This window comes from Myotis yumanensis, unplaced genomic scaffold (genome assembly GCF_028538775.1).
Source record: "Myotis yumanensis isolate MYYU_CA2020_CCGP unplaced genomic scaffold, mMyoYum1.0.hap1 SCAF_17, whole genome shotgun sequence".
NCBI lineage: Eukaryota > Metazoa > Chordata > Mammalia > Chiroptera > Vespertilionidae > Myotis > Myotis yumanensis.
In genome coordinates this window covers 1,513,867-1,534,713 of record NW_027223768.1, presented here as the reverse complement: position 1 = coordinate 1,534,713, position 20,847 = coordinate 1,513,867, and the positions used below count along the sequence as shown (strand labels likewise).

At 49.8% G+C, this 20,847-nt stretch overlaps 1 protein-coding gene across 1 annotated transcript in view; it reads left to right on the top strand.

Moving 5' to 3' along the window:
* DPYD (dihydropyrimidine dehydrogenase) overlaps positions 1-20,847 on the top strand; it is a 347,040-nt gene that overhangs the window by 167,552 nt on the left and 158,641 nt on the right. Inside the window, exons 9-11 of the mRNA XM_070395710.1 lie at positions 10,311-10,418; positions 12,556-12,725; positions 17,822-18,032. Of these exons, the coding sequence (XP_070251811.1) occupies positions 10,311-10,418; positions 12,556-12,725; positions 17,822-18,032 (489 nt within the window). The remainder of the gene's footprint in view (positions 1-10,310; positions 10,419-12,555; positions 12,726-17,821; positions 18,033-20,847) is intronic.

The following is a 20,847-nucleotide window of genomic DNA, read 5'->3' as shown; positions in this document are numbered from 1 at the left end:
CTTTGCCCTTCCTTCCCCGTCCTCCACCACTGGGAGCGCTCACCTCCAGGGACTTGGCGTGGGTGTGGCTGTCCGCAGGCCGTGTGCCCGGAGTTGGGCAGCTCCACTGTGCGTCCCTCTATCAGAGAGTGAACCTGCTGTTTCTAACTTTCTGATTACACATCCTGGGAGCTGTGCATCTGCGTATCCCCAGCACCCAGTGTGTTAGCTAGCACATAGTAGGCACTCAGTAAATATGAATGAAGAATCAGTGAAATAAAGGAAGCATCGAAGTTCCTATTCCCAACTGATTGTAATTATAATTTAAAATTCACAGCTGGGCTCTGGCTGGTGTGGCTCAGTGGGTTGGAGCGTTGACCCATATACCAAAAAGTTGCAGGTCCGATTCCCAGCCAGGGCACATACCTAGATTGCTTGTTTGATCCCTGGTTGGGGCGCATAAGGGAAGCAACCTGTGGATGTTTATTTCTCACATCGATGTTTCTCTCTCTCTCTCTTTCTTTCTCTCTTCTTCATCAGTGTCCTCATCACTGTCTTCATCAATTTTATTCATCAATGTCTTCATCACTGTCTTCACGTAAACATCATAATTGAAATGAGTTCTCTTTGGGTGGCAGTGTTGCCCCAGGAGGATAAACTGTGTTTACCCTCTCCCTCTCTCTTCCTTCTCCTTTCACTAAAATCAATAAACATATTTAATCCTTGGGTAAGTATTAAAAAAAAAAATCACAGCTGGACCAAATCTAAAAGTGGAACATGATAAACTATGTTTTTATTTGGCATTTTTTGGTAATGACATTTCAGAACCAGATATGTTACAATTATACATCGACTCTGCCAGGTTTTATGTGCTCATATTTAAATAAATTTTAACTGGCACTGAGTTTAAATTATCTGTAGCTTTGTCATCGTTATGGTTGTTGTGGTGGTGTTTTATACTAAAATCGTGTTAAACATCAAGGAAGGTACAAGTGTAAAAGTAATAGGATTTTTAAAAGTTTAAAATACATAAAAGCCAACTCATTTGTTAACATTTGTCATACGCCCGCCACTGGGCTAAGCAATTATCATGTTATTGAGATATATTATCTCATGATTCTCCCTGTGAGGCAGGTTTTACAGATAAGGAAATGGAAACTTAAAATTTAAATAACTGATTATGCAAGGTTACACAGCTGAGGCGCGGTGGAATGGTGACAGGAACACAGGTGCGTGTGATGTCAAACCGTGCCTTCCCCTCCCCCCGGGCTAGCATTCCTACACGTTCTTCCACGGAGAGCGTCCGTTCCCGGTGAGTGACTAGCAGGTGTGGGTAATGACCGCGCAGTGTGGCATTGGTGGCCACACTCTCTGAACTTGGAATGGTGTCTGGATAAGAGGGACAGTGTGATGGATTTCATCTTGGCGAGTGTGATTCTTTAACCCACTTGTGAGGCACGGCTCTTCCAGAATGGACTGCAGGTCTACCCCTCTGTGCACACACACAACGCATGCAGGTACAGAGACACGTGTTTCTTAGAGGCTTGGGTTCCTTGAAAAACCCGGGCCAGGTTCCGGCTCTGCTTCTAGACAACCTCCTGTTTGGTGATGAACGCATGGGTTCGAGAAGGTTGACCACGTGGTTCTGAAATTGTTGACCACAGCTGCCCATCGAGAATGTCTCTGGGAAAGTGACTACTTTGTGGAATTTTCTGAATTCCGAGAAAAGTATTCTCATTTCAAGACTCTTAACTCAGCAACAAGTCAATAATACTAAATACATTCCAAGAATATTTAAGCATGGGAATAATTTTATTTCACTCACTAGAGGCCCGATGCACAAAATTCATGCAAGACTAGGCCTTTCTTCCCCCAGCTGCCGGCACTGGCTTCCCTCTGGTACCCGGGACCCGGGCTCCCCTTGCAGCCCCGGCTTCGTCTGGAAGGTCGTCCAGAAGGACAGCTGGTCGAATTAGCATATTATGCTTTTATTATTATAGATGTTTTTGAAGAAATCTATTAAGATACATTTTTCTGCTAAAATTTATAGAATTATAGTAGTGATTTAGAGTAAGGTGAATTGGCATAGAAATGCATCACTTGACTCTAAGAGGAAAATGCATGATTAAAATGAAATGACACTGAATTGTGAATATCATTTCAAGATGAAAGACCTATATGGTAGCATAACCAATATCTATGATTGTGAATTGCTTTTTCTACCTGTGAAATTAAGTAATTACAACAATATAGAGCTATAGTATGTTTACTCATCCCAATAATAGCTCTATAAAGAAAGACATTTTTGTAACTCTTCTATTTTTATGTTATTTTTTAAAATATATATTTTTATTGATTTCAGAGAGAAAGGGAGAGGGATAGAGAGATAGAAACATCAATGGTGAGAGAGAATCATGGATCGGCTGCCTCCTGCACTCTCCCTACTGATGATTGAGCACGCAACCCAGGCCTGTGCCCTGACCCGGAATCAAACCCTGATCTCCTGGTTCATAGGTCGACGTTCAACCACTGAGCCCTCCGGTGGGACTAACTCTTCTATTTTTAAAGATGAGGAGACGGAGGTTTAACGTTTAGTAACTTGAGCTTGAACTTGTAGAGAAAAGCTAATAAGCACCATCGTCGGAGTCCATTCGAGGTTGTCTGACCGTGACCCCAGGGGCTGTGCATTGCCCCCCAGAGGTGCCTGGTGAGAATCCAGGGATGAGAGAGCAAAACCTAGCAGCCAGGGAGTCTCCAAGCCCAGGGGTGCCTGGTCTGGTGTGAAAGCTGCCCCTTGCTTCCTCGGACTCGCATCGTCTCACTTTGCAGAGCCTGAGGCCAGCGGCCATGGGAGTAATCAGACCCACGGCCCACACCCTTGCCTTGCGTGTCTCCTCTTCGCACTCCAGGACTGTAGCTACGAGTAGCATGGCTTTTTATGAACCCGTTTAAGTGCCCGACCTAAATGCACGTGTTGTTAAACATGATTGCCCAGCCCAGCAGCGTGGCTCAGTGGTTGAGCATCAACCTGTAAACCAGGAGGTCATGGTTAGATTCCCGGTCAGGGCACATGCCCAGGTTTCTGGCTGGATCCCCAGCCAGGGGCGTGCAGGAGGCAGCCGATCTATGATTATCTCTCATCATGGATGTGTCTGTCTGTCTCTCCCTCTCCCTTCCTCTCTGAAATCCATAAAAATATATTTAAATGCACATTATGTTAACAGCGATGGCCTCAGGTGGTTGATGTGCAGAATACTGGAGCCTCACAGCAGAGTTGTGAAAGCCAGGAGGACAATGACACAGAGGGGGCTGTCGAGGGCCTGCAGTTAAGGATATATTTGAGTAAACAATGGAGATGTATAATTTTTAAAAATACCTCTGAGGAAGTAAGAGATCCAGCCCGATGAGCGTGTGGCGCATTTGCGGGTGATGAGCCCATTAGTAATACCTCCGAGATCCCATCCGCCCAGGGGCCTCCCCCTGCCCGGGTGTGTGTGCGTGGTGGCAGCCGTAATGCCTTTCCCGCTGGGCCGTGCACAGGCCCTGCGTTTTGGTGGCGGGTGGAGGGTGTTCCGTTATGGATGGTGATGGAGATAAGTGTTTTAATTACTTTTTTAGTGTCTGTGCTTTTGTATCTGTGTCTCCTCTTCCCTTTTATTTCCTGCTGTTGAGATTATGGCCTCGTCGCCACAGCAGGTGGCGGTGGCAAATTTGTTTTCTTTGCAAGCCTGGGAGATTTATTTTGTAATAGAACTGTTCCTTTTTAGTCTTTTATTATTAATGATTTCTTTCCTTTGGCATATAGTATACGTACGGAGTCCTAAATAGTCATCTCCTAGCACCATCTAAGAATTCCAGTCGTTAAGGAAAAAACCTTTGCCTCAGGCGTATTGTTTGATTTTTATTTTATTTGTTTTATTTTTTGGCTTCACAATGTGAGGATTAAAATGTAAGGAAATTGCTTCATAGTAAAAGCCAGATGAAAATGAGAAACAGAGAAAAGAGAAGGGAGGGGAATGAAGAAAAGAGAAGCGGTCCAAGAGGGAAATCACACTGGACTAAATAATGCCAAGTAAATAGGTAGAAGTTTTTGACAGTTATAGGAAAGTACGTTGATACAGCTTTACTAAAAGAGGGATTTACAAGATCTTACGTTTATATTAAAATTAAATTTTAATTCTTAAAATAATTTCTGCTCATTATGACAATATTAGAATATTACAAAAGTGTAAAGAGAAATGCCTTATCTCTTTTTTTTTAGTTTAAGGTTGAGTCATGTTGGTTGTTTTCTATGCCCCTTTATATAGAAGGAACAATAGATCAGAAGGCTCCTGAGTATAGAAATGGTTGGTCAGGAAAGTAAAATACACTCAAGGGTATTTTGCCCATCTTGGAGTCCTTGGGCACCATTTTATTAATTAAAATGAAGTCTCTGTATTTTTCCCCAAATATGTAAAGGGCAATGAACATGATGAGACCAGGAAGGAAGAGCGAGTCACGTCCTCACTTTGTCACGTGGAATCTCGGGATGTTTTCTGATAGGTGAATGAGCCTCCGGAATTGTAATGATGACACAGTTTATTCCATCCCTGTGACACTGGTTAACGCTCTTTTCTTAACATGTTCACATGGTCGTCACCTGGACGCGCCCCACATCGGGCCCTGAATTGAGTTCTCATATGAAGTTTCGTGAACCCGTCTCATGGGTGTGATAGGACTTGTGCAGATTTTCTACAGGAAGTTACGAAAGTGACCTGAAGTACATTTTTGCCTTAACTCTGTGGGAATTACCATCTTTGGTTATTTTATTCCCTTCCTCAAGGCTTTTGAAGAAGGTATCATACATCTTACGAATTCAATACAGAAAGAGGGCCTTACTTCAGCACCTGTCAGATCTTCAAAACGCCCGAGTGCTCGGTACTTCTCTTGGTTCTGGACTTCACTTATTATATGTTTCCTACAGAAAAATACCGCGTGTCATGGGGGAAATCATGGTTTGAGATGGTGACTCCCATTCGTAACATCTCCGTCTGGTGATGCGCTAACCAACTGCGTGCTACACGCCGTGAGGGCATGTGGTCACGCTGGGAGAGGAAGTCCGCGGCAGTTACACGGAACAGATGTACAATGAGGATTCGACAGGTCGATGGGATGAATGCTGTGACGCGGTGATCTGATTTCACGTGTGTTGTAGGGAATCGCTGCGTTCTTTCTGAATTCAGTCTGAACCCTCAGGACTAAGCGTGCCGGCCTGCAGGGGGGCAGCGGGGACAAGATGGGGAGTTTTATTGACAAAAGAAGCACAATAGGGCTCCATCGATCTCTTCCTAATCAATATATAGATCCTAGGAGTATAGCCCATCTGGCACTATTGTCCCTTGGAAATAAGATAGAAGTCCTCGGGGTCATAGGCGTGATCTTTACGTGACAGGTGACGAGCTTTGTGACCCGCTGTGCGCTGTGCATGTTAGACCCTCAGGGGAGCGTGTTATTCTCTGCTGGGACCCCAAGTGCCTGGGCTGGGTATAGGAACAGTCCATCTTTTCTAGATATTAATTAGATTCATATATTAGTAGATACATACATCTATCATTTTATACCTACATTTACGCATCTTGTAAACACCCATTTAAAGGGCTTCCTGTGGTCCATTCCCATGACTTTGCCTTTGACAGTGTTCCCTGTGACTCTCCTTATCATGTGAGCCTTTATTCTCCATCACTCTTACATTGTGCCCAACACAGTAGTAATGAGTAATATTTGAAGGTTGCTTGAGACTTACCGGACGGAGTGCTTTTGTGTGCACATCTCTTCGTACGTTTCAGAACAACCCCCTACACCCGGCAGGGCTACCTCCCTCCAGAATCAAGGAGTTGGAGCGTGAGATGGTGCATGGCTTTGCCCAAGCACAGCAGGAGAGGGGAGGCCATGAGACAGACTCCCGGGTCGGTCTCTGAGGCAAGGACTTGAACAACCCAGGAAACGTGAGAGGGTCTTCATCTTGCTGCTTGCCTGGTCTTGAGGCTCCTGTGCTTTGACCGGACGAGGGTCGAGCACCCTTGTCTGGCCACAGCCTCTCAGTGAAGCCGAAGATGCCAAGTTTCGTGGGCTCCGCTACCCACCTGCCCAGCACCGACCACTTGGAGGTGTGACAACATCCACTGTGTGTATCATGGAGGAGATGCACGTTTAAGGTACGCTGTCCACGCGTGTCATTTCATTACATTGAACCAAGGCTTGTAGGGAGAGGATGCAAATAAAAGGAAACATTCACTTCACAGACATTGTTCTCATTTCATTCTCCGAGGCGGCGGCTGCTCCGGCGGAACAATTGACTTGCCCAAGGTTGCCGTAGAAGTAGAATTTTAATGCAGGAAGTCTGACCTCCGAGGTCTCCTTCTGATTCCATATACGCTGGGTTACAAATAGTTATAGAAGCACGCCAGTCGGCAGGACGGCATCTCTAAAAGATTAAGTGAACGGGAATAAAGACGAAGAACGGTCACGGAGACGGCGCATTAGCAGAGGCGCAGGGGCGCGGCCTGCACCACGGTCGGTCCCCAGTCCAGGCGGGGACCCCGAGGGCTGAGGCCACACGAAAGGCCTTCTTCTTCGAGAAGAAGGTGGAATCCCAGATTGGAAAGTTCTTGGAAAAGTGAGAAACGCAGGGCACTCGCCACTGACTGCGTTTGGCTGTGCTCAGAGTGACCTTGAGGGGAGCCCCTGCCCAGTGGATCTGTCTCCTCACATCTTGTGGGACAGCACGGGGGTGCGCCCCAGGGAGGGCTCCGTGCCCCTGCTGCCAGCTCCCGGCCTGCGGGGGAGCCCGAGCCCGGCTCTCTGTGTCCGGTACTGCCCTCTCCACCTCCCGTGCCCCCTGAGGCTCTCCCCGGCGGCAGGTCTCTGCCGTCGCTGTCTCTCCCACGGCGGCTCAGCTGCCGCTCACGTGGATGCCTCCAAGAACGAGAGGCAGCGCACCAGCCTCGCTCAGTGCAGTTACCACGGAGGAAGTGACCCGGTAAAGTAACACGCAGACGTTCCAGAATCTGAGGGCCCCGCCGCCTCCTCGCAAGGCCACGGAGACGCAGCCTGGAAAGCTCACTCCCCTGTTCCTCCCTCGACGGGGCGTGCACAGCGTCTGTGCTGCCTTGTTCTTGCTCACTCAAGTGCGCAGCTTAGCACCTTAACACGAGCACAAAGAACGTCCTGTGCACATCGCCATCCTTTTCTTTTTTAATATATATGTTTATTGATTTCGGAGAGGAAAAGGGGAGAGAGAAAAAAACATCAATGATGAGAATCATGGACTGGCTGCCTCCTGCACGCCCCACACTGGGGATCGAGCCCACAACCTAGGCCCGTGCCCTGACCAGGAATTGAACCATGACCTCCTGGTCCAGAGGTCGATGCTCAGCCACTGAGCCACGGTGGCCTGGCCACACCACTGGTCTTCCTTCTGTGGTTGTTGCAGAGGGGGAGGTGTTTGGGAAAGAAAGCAGAGATGCGTATTTCAAAGAGCATCAAGCAGTGTGGGATATTGAGTAGCCATTGAAATGGTTTTGTTCAGCCATTTATATTAATGAGCATTTATATGCAACAGATACTAGCTGGTTTGGCTCAGTGGGTAGAGTGTCAGCCTGCAGACCAAAGGGTCCCAGGTTCTATTCTGGTCAAGGGCACATGCCCAGGGTTGGGGGCTCGATCCCCAGTGGGGGGCGTGCAGGAGGCAGCCGATCAATGATTCTCTCTCATCATTGATATTTCTGTCTCTCTCTTCCTCTCTGAAATCAATAAAAATATATTTTAAATGCAACAGATATCATTTCAGGTGACTTCACACGAATGAATAAAAGTCAATGCTACTGGATAAAAAAAATAGAAAAGAAAGTAACCAGCCATTCACCACGGGGATGCCTGCACAGAGGAGAACATTCCAGAAAGGGTTGTACCAGGGAGAAGAATCACAAAACAGAGCTACAGCCCCAGACAGCAGCCAGCCTTCCTCTGCCCCCAGGCGGGAAGCTGGCCACGCACATTCTGGGCTGGATGCGTATCCATAGGCGCAGGGCAGCACTGAATACTGGGTGTGGAATGGTTAGTTTATTTATTTATTTTTAATTATATTTGTATTGATTTCAGAGAGGAAGGGAGAGAGAAATAGAAACATCAATGAGGAGAGAGAATCATGGATCGGCTGCCTCCTGCACGCCCCCTACTGGGGATCCAGCCCCCAACCTGAGCCTGTGCCCTTGACCGGGAATGGAACCGGGACCTCCTGGTTCATAGGTGGACGCTCAACCCCTGCGCCACGCCGGCCGGGCTGGAATGGTTAGTTTCGATACCTCTCGTCACGTAGCGTCACATGACACCCACCTTCCACGTGGAAGGGCAGCGGCTGCCCAGGCTGGACGTGGGCCTTGCTGCTCACCTGCCCCGTGTCCTCAGCAGCCCCTTCCTCTCGCGGGGCCTCAGCTCCCTGGCACCTGGAATGTGGATCACACTGTCAGTTGTGTGAAGAGTTTTATGAGAATGAAATGAATGTATGTGTTTTAAAAATCATGGGTTGGCCATACATTTGGGAACAGCACCCACCATGCATGATCAGTAAACGTCCAATTAGACTTCTGTCACCTAAGCAACATTGTGTTCGTTTCTGTCCTTCTTGGAGAACTTGAACGCGATCATTTTCGGTCGTCCTCACGGAGGTGTTCCTCTGTGTAAGTGCGTCCTGAGACACAGAGTCCCCGCGTCGGTGCCAGGGGAACAAAGAGACTACCTGGATTTCATAAAAGACGAGAAAAAACCGTCTCCACGCCGACCGGCTGCGTTTGTCAAGTCTGTGTCAGCTCCTCTTCATTCATAAACCTCCTTCTTCCCACTGGAAAGTGAATTAAGAAGTCATTTCAGTGTCATTTTGAAATCATCGTGGTGTAGACACAGGCCTTATTTATTAATACGCCGCCTCCTCTCGGGGAGAGCTGCCTTTGATCGATGGGTATTTGCAAGTTTCATTATCTTTCATCGTTCACTCTCAGAAGCTTCATTTTTCTTTCTTTGTAGCCTTTTGTTTAATTTGCCAAAGTTTAGTATTTTACTCTGTTAAGCTTTTTTCTTTCCTTGACATAAGATGTGAAATTTGAAAAAAAGGATAAAAATTCAGCTACTTCTGTCTCTATTTTTTTTTTTTTTGCATTAACCGTTTTTGCACATTAAGACTTGATTTGCATGTCTTAGTGCTTCCTTAGGATAAACTCAAAACTGTTTTCTAGAAATTGAGCACTAATCTGTGTGTCGATCAGACGAGTACAACAATCCATCTCTACCCTTGCCGCGAAATCGAATCCTCTTAAATCCTTTGTGTATCAGAAGAGGGGAAACCAGACCACACTGCCTTAGTTCATAGTTTTTAAATTACTTAGTTAAGATTTTTGGTGCTTTTAAGGTGTTTATATTTTTTCTTATCCCAATTTTTGTTGTTCTTTGTTTATGACTGTTGAAAATTTAATGTTCTTTCTTAAAATTGAGAAATTTCTTTATAAAGACATTTTATTTGTTAAAATATTCTCCTGGTGAATTATTTGCCTTTTAATTTGCTTACAATAATTTTAAATGTAGAAGTAGCTGAATTTTTATGCTCAAATGTATTTTTTCTTTGATTGTTTTAGTCTTCTTTAAAAAAAAAAATATTTCCCATATTCAGGAACTAGTCAAATATGTACCGATAACATTTTTTAGTTTTTATGATTAGTTTTTTTATATTTAGCACTTCAACACATCAGCAATTTATTTTTATTTATGCCATGAGGAAAGAATATAACCCGCTCCCAGCCATTGTGGCTGGGTGGTTGAGCATCAACCTGTGAACCAGGAGGTCACGGTTTGATTCCCGGCCAGGGCACAGGCCCAGGTTCCGGGCTCCATCCTCAGTGTGGGACGTGCAGGAGGCAGCTGATCAATGATTCTCTCTCGTCATTGATGTTTCTGTCCTTCTCTCCCTCTCCCTTCCTCTCTGAAATCAACAAAAAAATATTTTTAAAAAGAATATAACCTGGTTGTTCCCCTGGACACTGTATGCACGTGTGCATCCATGCTTCGTGTATGACTGTGTGTGTGAGGTGTGGTGTCTGATGTGTGCCTGGCTTTATATTAAAGGTCTCCTCTCAGGTCTGGTGCATCGTGTTAAGAGCATTCTTCCGTGTGGATTTGCTTACAGATTTCTTCCCCTCGAAGAACCCCCTGATTTTAGTGACGGCAGCTTTCCATGTGTTTAACGACCTGATCGGACACGCTTCTCCTCCTGCTAACGACGTTTTCTACATGTTTATCCTCAGGTTTGCCAGAACCCAACCTGGACCCCATCTTCCAGAGCCTGACGCAGGACCAGGGCTTTTATACGTCCAAGGACTTTCTGCCTCTTGTCGCCAAAGGCAGTAAAGCAGGTAAAACACAGCGTCTTCCGTTCCTGACGTGGTCGGGTGGGTTACACGTTGGTATTAAGTCCAGGCTCCGAGGATGTTGTGCCAGCGGATCCTTCGTGACACTCACCTGAAGCAGGGGCGGGGGCCCGATGCCCCGTTGGCCAGCGGCGACCTGTGCGCCCTCAGGCAGGTGTCCCTGGAGGAGGCTCGCGCTTGCAGGCATCTGAGCTGCCTCCCGAGACGTTGCTTCCGAGTGAGAGAGTCGGAAAGGAACCGCGGAAGATGTTCTTGAAGGAGTGGCAGGGACTTCAGTTTGGACCTGAGTGCATTTAATCTTTTCATTTTGAAATTGGACAAATGGTTATACCCAAGCAGGCGGGAAGATGGTCTCGCCTGAAGCAGTGAGCGGGTGAAGTGACATGGAGACACTGGGCAGACACCCTGGGGCATGGTGTCCGTGTGGTCGCACGTCCTGAGCTCAGCAACAGCCTGAAGCTTTGCTGTATCTGAGCTGGAGTTGTGTCCTAATGATAAAGGGGCTGAAATAGATTCTCCAAAAACAAGTCCCAGCAACCCTTGAAACATGCACACTTTCTTCTGAAATATATTGTTTTTGGTTTCAGAGAGGAAGGGAGAGGGAGAGAGAGATGGAAACATCAATGACGAGAGAGAATCATGAATCGGCTGCCTCCTGCACACCTTCTACTGGAGATCGAGCCCACAACCCGGGCCTGTGCCCTGACTGGGAATCGAACCGTGACCTCCTGGTTCATAGGTCGATGCTCAACCACTGAGCCACGCCGGCTGGGCCAGCATATATCCTTTTAAAAGTCTATTCTGACATCGAATTGCATGTAGAAAAGATAAGAGCTTACAGTTTCTCCAAACATTTTTTAAAGCCACGTCTTTTTCTAGATTATTTTATAGAAGTTTACCGCCAAAGATGTGTACCACCCCCTCTTCCTCCTTCCAAGCCAGCAGGATATACATGTGACTGAGATGCTTTCTAAGGAAGGTCATAGCACACGTGACCTCATTTGAGAATTGCAGGAGCCGGTTATGTAATCCCAGATACCGACTCTCCCAAGCAAATTGATTATTATGTTTATGACAATTATAGGCCCATGCTATCCAAGATGCCATTTCAAAAATTATAGTAATTTATCTTATCAGCAGTTGTATTTAATCCGATAATACATACCACTCAAGACAGAGAGAGCACCTGCATTTTACCGTTTTACACGAATTTTCATACGGACATCAGATCTTCATTCATATAGGTGCTCTTGAGAAATGCACACAAAAAAGCCATTTCCCTTTAATGCTCACTTTTATTTAAAAAAACGTAGAAAAATGGTCAACAGGAGAAAGTTTTATTTTAACTAAATAGTTTCAGAAATTCTTCAGTTACATAAAGAACACTTATTCGCAGCATGTTAATTTTTAATGTTCCAAGTTTCCTGATTGGTCATGTATAGCGGGGCTGTTTGCTAGAAGTCTTATAACATCATGGCTGAGTGACATACACAGGACACGCTGTGGGTGATGGGCCCAGGTCGTGAGCAGCACTGCCGTTTCTTCTAAGGAAAATTAACGACGACACGTGAAAAATACAGGCCACCCCCTTGCCAAGGGAGCTCTCGTGGATTCCGGCTTGTTAGGACCTGTGCCCCTCAAAATGTGTTGCAAGCTATCCTTCTAGAAGGAAAAGGGAGGTGCAAGGTACTGACTATGGAATTACATATATGAGTATATGAGCCTTTTAAAATTTTTTAAATTTTATACATATATGTACTTATTTTTATTCATTTCAGAGAGGAAGGGAGAGGGAGAGAGAGAAACATCAATGATGAGAGAGAACCATGGGTCGGCTGCCTCCTGCACGCCCCACTCTGGGGATTGAGCCCACAACCCAGGCCTGTGCCCTGACCGGGAATCAAACCCTGACCTCCCGGTTCCTAGGTCGAGGCTCAGCCCCTGAGCCACACCAGCCGGGCTGTGAGAAAACAGCTCTTCCAGTGAAGGAGAGGATTTCGATGGGGACATCCGCCCCGAACGCTGCGCGATGCCGTTTCCCACGGCTTCGAGGACGAGCATGCTCCTAGCTGTCCTGTGACAGCGGTTTCTCCCCCTAAAGATTTTTCCTTCTGTCGCCCAGGAATGTGCGCCTGCCGATCGCCCCTGCCGTCCATCCGGGGGGTCGTGATCGTGCTCGGGGCGGGGGACACGGCCTTCGACTGCGCCACCTCGGCCCTGCGCTGCGGGGCCCGCCGCGTGTTCGTCGTCTTCCGAAAAGGCTTCGTCAACATCAGAGCCGTCCCCGAGGAGGTAAATGGAACGAACTGTTTGGGGGGAAGGGGGGGTTGTCAGGCAGCAGGTTTGGGGGGAGGAGACCTTCTTCCCATGTGCCGGAGACTGGGGAATGCAAGCGTGAACGTTCCTGGGCGAAGCCTAGTGTGTTTCCACTCACACGGTCATGCAAAGATGGTTCTGTGAGGACTCTGTCTTTATCCTCGTCGGTACCCGAGTGCCTCTTTTCCTCGGTGTTCACAGCTTTGACACCTACTTAACTAGTCACACTGACCCCTGCTAAGCCCTTCGTGTCCCCTAGAGGTGCCCCCACAAAATGCGTGGCTGCCGGGAGAGCGCTGTCGTTAGAGACATCCAGAATTTCCCACGAGCCACATGTGCTCGCCGCAGGCAGAGGGGCTGGTTGTTCTGTCCGCTCGTTCTGCTGGGAGACTGTGGAGCACAGGCTTGGCCGTTGATTTTTCAAAGAGCTCCATGCCAGCGTCTTCCGGAATTCACAGTTAGTTCCGACTTAGAAGCGCCTCCTTCTTAGAGTGACCGGTGACTAAGCGAGGGCGAGGCAGCGCTGGGTGCACGCACCACGGCCTCGGGTTTTCCCGCTGTGAGGGCAGGCGATGCCTCACGAAGGTGCTAGTCCTGCGAACGAGAACCCGAGGTCCTTAGAGGAAGATGAATGGCTCATTGCACCCAAATCCTACGATGAGTTCTGTTTGCCGGGGAATGCCCGAGCATGTTGGGAGTCTCTCTACGCGGCAGGAATTATAACCGTAGTCAACAGGCGATTTGTCTCATGGACAGTGACCGCCGTGGCGATTAATCTTACGAGAACCTCAGAGACACCGCTGGCTCCTGGCTGAGCCTCACGTGTCGCCGTCTTCTCTGCGCTGGGCTCCATCCAGTCCCCCTTTTGCAGCTGTGAGTGGCTACGACGGCCAGCGACAGCGAAGGTGGAGTCGCTGGGACCACGCACAGCGCAAGGCTGTCACACACACACCGCCACTGGATCCCCGTGGCTTTAGGGGATGGAGCTGGGAGGCACCGCGCAGCTGGTGCTGCAGGGATGGCCGCGCCCCCTTTCTCTAACACAGGGGTCCCCGGGCTCCCCTTTGCATCAGAACCACCTGGAGGCATTTGCAACAGAGCGTGCTGGGCCCTGGTGGAGCTGCGTGGGCCCGAGAATGTGCATTTTGAGCGAGTGACCCGGTGGGTGGTCATGGCCACTGCTGCTCCCCGTGCCATCCACGCGGGGCCCAGCTGCCTCACTGGAGCCCCCGCAGCGGCTGGGAGGGGCTCGCTCCATCGTCCTTAGGACAGCAGCGTTTCTGCGGGATGGAGGTTTGATCCCAGGAGGACAGGGAGCGTCCTCACGGAGGGATGGAACCCCGGTCCCAGCCGTCTCCGGCCCCCTAGAGGCCACACACACAGGCCAAGTAGGATGCTGCGGACAGACTCTCTCCTCCGCCTGGTCCTGAGGGAGCCCGGCCCAACGTGAGCGCCGTCTACGAAGACGAGGGGAAATCTGCTAATAATCCCCCCCAGGGCTTCCCGCGCGCCAAACTCGGGAGATTACATTTCACAGGATAACAGAATCCCCCCAAACGCAGGCATTAAGAGCTGTAGGCAGATCAGACAGAACTTCGGGAACGCCCCAGGCCTGGGGTCCCCAGGAGGAGGAGGAGGGCAGGACGCACAGCCCCGAGGAGTGGAGGGTGGGAGCGGGAGGGGGGGAAGGACTTTGTAGTTCCCATTAGTCATCACTGAGAGGAGCATGGAACAAAACTGCTTTAATAGCTCAGCCCCACACACGAAGGGCCGTGTAAGAATCTGCTGTTCACGTATTCGACTGCCCCGGAGCAGCCAAACAGGACAGGTCTTTAATCCGCCCTAATTCACCTGGGCTTCCAGACCTCTCCCTGTGCCCTGGGCTGCGCCCTTCGTGGCAATGGTTTAGGGTGGCTATGTCTGCTTCCATATAGGTTAGCATTCAGAAGCTCAGCTGTTCTGACCATGAATGCTCCTTTATTCATTTTAATAATAAAAACAATAGTACCAGATTGCCTGGTCTGTTACTCAGGAATATCTTCATCGGTTAAGGCAACTCTAAAATAATAACACATCTTTTTTAAAATATATTTTTATTGACTTCAGAGAGGACAGGAGAAGGAGGGAGAGATAGAAACATCAATGATGAGAGAGAAACATGGATCGGCTGCCTCCTGCACGCCCCTCACTGGGGATGGAGCCCGCAACGCGGGCCTGTGCCCCGACCGGGAATCGAACCGTGTCCTCCTGGTTCACAGGTCTATGCTCAACCACTGAGCCACACCAGCCGGGCTGTGAACACATCTTTCTGCGGAAGCTTGTGCCTTTCCCCTGCAATCTCGGCATACCAGGTGCCCCTCGGGCATCATCCACATCGAGGGGGCCTGGCCGAGCTGCATTCAGGCTCCTCATCTGCATCATGCTGGCTACACATGCATTTTCCCACCAGTCACAGGTGCCTTTCTGTCTCCACTTAATGATAAGGACTATGACGCTGGCACTATTTTTAGTCAATAACCTGTCTGAGCTGGCAAATTTCATTTTTCTCGGTAAGGGCACTGCTCCTCGTGGCTCCTTGCACATGCGGCACCTGCCGTGGAGCGGGGACCTGCAGGGAGCGTGATGGGAGGCCTGTCAGCAAGATGGGATTCAAAGGTGCCTGCAAACACACACACACACACACACACACACACACACACACGCATCGCCCCAAGGGCCCAGCGTTAATCAACGGTCCTCGGGGACTCCCTGGGACTAAGACAGGAAGTACACCCGCCTTCAGTGCTTGATGATGACATGAATGTTAGAATTTTTAAAAATATGTTTTGATTGATTTCAGAGAACAAGGGAGAGGGAGAGAGAGACAGAAACATCAATGATGAGAGAGAATCATCGACCGGCTGCCTCCCGCACACCCCCCACTGGGGATCCAGCCCGAAACCCGGGCCTGTGCCCTGACCGGGAATCGTACTGTGACCTCCTGGTTCAGAGCTGGACGCTCAACCACTGAGCCACGCCGCCAGGCCAGCATGTTAGAATTTAATGTACGCTGGCCTGGCTTTGCGTTCTGCTCGCTAGAGGTTAGAACCTGTGCTTCCCTGGCCTGTATGCCACCTAACAGAGAACTGTCCCATGCTGGTAATTATGGTAAATTAAGTTGTGTCATCATTTCCACAGTGTGATGCCTGTAATATTAATCAGACCAAATCCTCCCGTTGCATAAAGCTAATCATTAAAACGACGGTCGTGACGGCGTGCTGGAGCACTCTATTTTTAGGCCACTCGGCACCGGCCACAGGGCCTCCGTGAACGTGCAGGTACATATCCAAGATAAGAAGAATTTGTTCTCCACTTCCTCTCACGGTATGAAAATTAAGCAGCAGGTGGATTCATAGAACCTCAAAAATGGAACCTCCTGGATGTTTCCTCCTGTGTTCTCCGAGTTGTTATTGATGGAGCCACGGACGAGCTCCATTGTTCATTGGTTAATGCACCCGTTGTCTGTCCGGAGGACAGGTGCCATCACACAAATGAATAAATACGTGTACCATGGAGCCCGGCCGTGTCACTCAGTGGTTGAGCGTTGACTTGTGAACCAGGAGGTCACGGTTCGATTCCCCGTCAGGGCACATGCCCGGGTTGCAGGCTCAATCCCCAGTGGGGGGCGTGCAGGAGGCAGCCGATCCATGATTCTCTCTCACCACTGATGTTTCTCTCTCTCCCTTCCTCTCTGAAGTCAATAAAAATATATATTTAAAAAATATGCATGCCAGGGACACGCGTTCGTACGAAGATGCTGAGCACTCGTGGCCGTGACAAAGGTTTTCAAAAGCTCTGACCCTGGTTTTCCATCCCCGTGTGGCTCAGATCCCTCCTAGTTTGGAACCTCACGCACAGCCTCTTTGCCTCTCTTGTCAGGGTCCTACTGAGACTCCACCTGTCGGCCGGCCGCAGGGGAGGGCGAGAGCAGACCCAGCCCCCTCACCCTCCTGGGGACGGCGTTTTCACCTGTTGGATAAAGAATTCTCCGCCTACTAGTTACAAACACACTGACAAAGGCCCGAATTCCCCCCCAAAAAACAGTAAATAGGAAAATTGCAGACAAGCTCTCATTTGCATTCTGTCCCATAAACTAGTGATGGGCGTGATAATCCACAGAAACGGGGGTGTCCCGCCCCAGGCAGGAGGAGTTAGGGAAGAGGGGAAGCCGGGCTTCTTCGAGAGGTAGTGCTTTTGTCTTGTGGTTCCACTGTCATTGGCATCTCTGCCGAAGTGAGGCACACCCTGTCCTCAGACCACGGAGTTCCTTTAGGCTTCGTTCTCCCGCCCACCCTTCTGGTCCTGTGTCCTCGGCACAGAGGGCCCACCTGGGGGGTTGACTTTTTCTCTGGCTTATATGTACGCACCGGGGTGATCGTCAGCAGGAGTGAAGAGAGGATGCAGCCTGCAGACGTGAGAGCGTGGAGACCAGGCTGCTGTAGCCGGGAGCCTCACACGCACACACCCCGTAGGGCAGGCACACAGTGCCTCCAGCTCGAGAAACACCTGGCAGCACCATGAGCTCTAAGCCCCACAGGGCAGCTCCTGTTCAGGGCCCTCCCAGGCAGTGAGCTGGAAAATGGAAATAGCAGATAACTGAACCTCAGCTTTGGCGATAGGAAAAAACTTCACGTTGCTTCATTCATTCATTCATTCTTTCTTTATTCGTCATTGTTGTTGCTAATCCTCACTGTTGTTAATCAGTGAAGGTTATTTTTCCACTGATTCTTAGAGAGAGTGGAAGGGAGAGGGAGAGACAGAGAGAAACATCAATGTGAGAGAGAGACATCGATTGGTTGCCTCCTGCATATGCCCCAACCAGGGCCAGGGATCCAGCTTGCAGCCAAGGTATGTGCCCTTGACCAGAATCGACCCTTCAGTCCATAGGCCGAAGCTCTGTCCACTGAGCCAAACGGGTCGGGGCTCATGTTGACGTGAACGGCATCCGCGCTGGGCGGCACCATGTGAGGGACAAATCCAGTGTGCCATGGAGAAGCATGCTCACGGCTTTCCCTCTGTTCTGCTTCCTTTAGATGGAGCTGGCGAAGGAAGAGAAGTGTGAATTCTTGCCCTTCCTGTCCCCGCGGAAGGTCCTGGTCAAAGGCGGGAAGATCGTGGGCATGCAGTTCGTGCGGACGGAGCAGGACGAGGCCGGGGTCTGGCGGGAGGACGAGGAGCAGCGGGTGCAGCTGAGAGCCGACGTGATCATCAGCGCCTTCGGCTCGGTCCTGAGCGACCCTCAAGGTACAGAGGCCGGAGCAGACGCGGGCTGGGCCGTGGTCTGTTCTTATGGCGCCGCCGTGGCTCCCAGCTTCTTTCCGGGGGTTGTGGTTGTTTGTTTATTTTTTTACTCGAACATTTATTTCCTTCTTCTGGTAGGGAATGCAAGAAATCTTGATTTAAGAGGCTTAGAAATAGCATTTAATGCTCATTATACAGGATTATTTTTAGAGGGGGATTGGAAAAGAACATTCATTTTCCATTTAAGCCGATAATCAAAATATATGTTTTATTTTGTTCAAATGTTTGCCTTATTTGTTCTGTAAGAATGGCTTTCTCACCCAGCCGGCGTGGTTCAGTGGTTGACCGTCTACCCCTGAACCAGGAGGTCACAGTTCGATTCCCGGTCAGGGCACAGGCCCGGGTTGTGGGCTCCATCCCCAGTGTGGGGCGTGCAGGAGGCAGCCGATCCATGATTCTCTCTCATCATTGATGCTTCTCTCTCTCTCCCTCTCCCTCTCCCTTCCTCTCTCTAAAATCAATAATAAAAAACAAAACATTTTTAAGTAATAAAAGAAGGAATGGCTTTCTCTTCAGTTAGACCTAGCGGAAGGAAGTGCGACAGAGCTGTTGTAAGAGCCAGTCTTCAGTGATTCCGATCAAAGGGGGTCTAATGGGCAGAAACAGAATTTATGGGGAGCACCGTCCCCCTGTCCAGCCACCACTAGAAGCTTCCAGTTAGGAAGTTTGAACTCGGCTCTTTCCTCTGGATGGACACACCGACCGCGGAGGGAGGAGAAAGGCTCTCACGTGGGGACGAGGGGAGAAGCGCTGTTGTAGCGTCCCAGCCGAAGGGGAGCCGCCGGGAGAGACCTTCCGTGTCATGTTCCCACACGCAGTGTGTCTGTGGCCGAGGACCATGGAAGCTCCCGCCCTTGGCGGATCCTTCACCTTCTGACACACACTGTGGAAATGACGGTTAACTCTTATTTACGGAAAGGATCATAAAAGAAAAACGTTTCTCTCCATCAGAGATTCATTAAGAACAATAACCGCCCTCGCCAGATTGGCTCAGTGGATAGAGCATTGGCCTGCAGAATGGTCCCACGTTCGATTCCAGTCAAGGGCACATGCCTGGGTTGCAGGTTCAATCCCCCCACTCGCGGTGTGCAAAAGGCAGCCAATCACTGGTTCTCTCTCATCATGGATGTTTCTCTCTCTCTCCCTTTCCCTTCCTCTCTGAAATCAATAAAGAGATATCAAAAATCTGAATAAAAGTTATTTAAAAAAAATAACGACAACAAAAAAAACACCCTAGCTCCGTCGGTGACTTCCTGCTCTCGCTGAGCTGCAAGACACTAGTGTCTGAGGCGGAAGAGACACTTGCATGCAAATGTGAGAAACAGATAAGGGAGACGCGCGAACAGGCCTCGGGGTAGCGGATCTGCAAGACATCACGCATCTCGGTATCTGGAAACTTCCAGATGCTTAATGCCATCAAGATGGATGTTTTCAAGTAGCTGGACGGCGGCCTGGGCTGTCACTTCTCGTCTGGATGTCTCCGTGACACCTAGGCACCGTCACAGCGTGGCTTGTTTATTCATTAACTGGGTTCAGGGAGAAGAGCGAGAGCAGCGAGCGCATTGCATTCTGTTCTCCAGAAACTCGGCCGCTGCTTCCTACTTGCACATCACCCAAACCAGAGCGAAGGCTGAGTCGGGTTCAGCCGGCAAGTCTCTCGCCGGCTCTCCTGTCATTTAGCTCCCCCGTGTTCTTGCCTCCTCCCTGACCGGTTCCTTCCCCAAGCCCACCGCTGGCAGAGGCGAGGCCCCTCACTGCACAGGGCTATGCGCTCACTAACCTCCGAGGTCCTGCTGCTACCCCAGGCACGGAGCTGGGTTCTGAGGATGAGATGGCCAAGAGGCAGATGCGAGCCTGGCCTCCAGGAATGGATGGACGGGAGACGCCCGTTTCAGTAGATGGTACCGGGGGCAGTTAGATGCTGGGGAAGCGCCCAGCACAGTCGGGGCGCCCAGGGAGGCCTCGGAGGAAGCAGGTTGGCACTGAGCTCGGAGGAGGCGGGGTAGCCAGGTGGAGAGGGGGTGGAGGCGGGAGCAGCAGGGAAATTATGCAACTTGCTCAGCACACACTGTTAGATTCAGCAGGCACTTTGCAGTCACTTTAAAAGCTCTATTAGGAAAAAAAAAAAGCCTGTCTCTAGAAAGTTGTCAACAGCCTCCTTAATTCATGCATGCTCTCCTCTTTGTAAATGAAGAGCTGCGCTTTCCATCTCACTGCTGAAATGGGCCTTTCAGTTGGGATTTCCGCTATCCATTGTCTCCCTCTGCACCGTGCAGTGGGCGTTTTGTAGTGTCCGGCGAGGTGATGGGCACAGGCACAGGGAGACGAGACGAGGGAGCATGAGAGTCTGTGCCTATCAGGGCCTCAGAGGCTCATGGGAGAAGCAGGTGTGGAAATACACACGTTGCCACAGGGTGTGCTAATCAGAGGGCACGTCTGGGCTGGGTTTCACAGATGGAGTAGGAGTTTCTCTCCTAGCAGGAATGTCACGCCCAAAAGTCTGAGCTGACACACGGCCCCGTGCAAGCAGACAGGGGTGAGGAGTTCTGTGCGGCTGGATCAGATGCTGGGAGGTCAGACCGGGCGGAATGTGTGGAGGGATGCGGGGCAAGAGATGCGGCCGCACCTGTGTGTGGGCTCCAGAGACGTGCGTGCTAAGCTGGGGGCTTGCGTTACGCCCACTAGGTATCCAGGGGACCAGTGGGGAGGTTGGAATATGGGAGAGGTTTTCCGTGTTCATGAGACCTCTGTGGTAGGC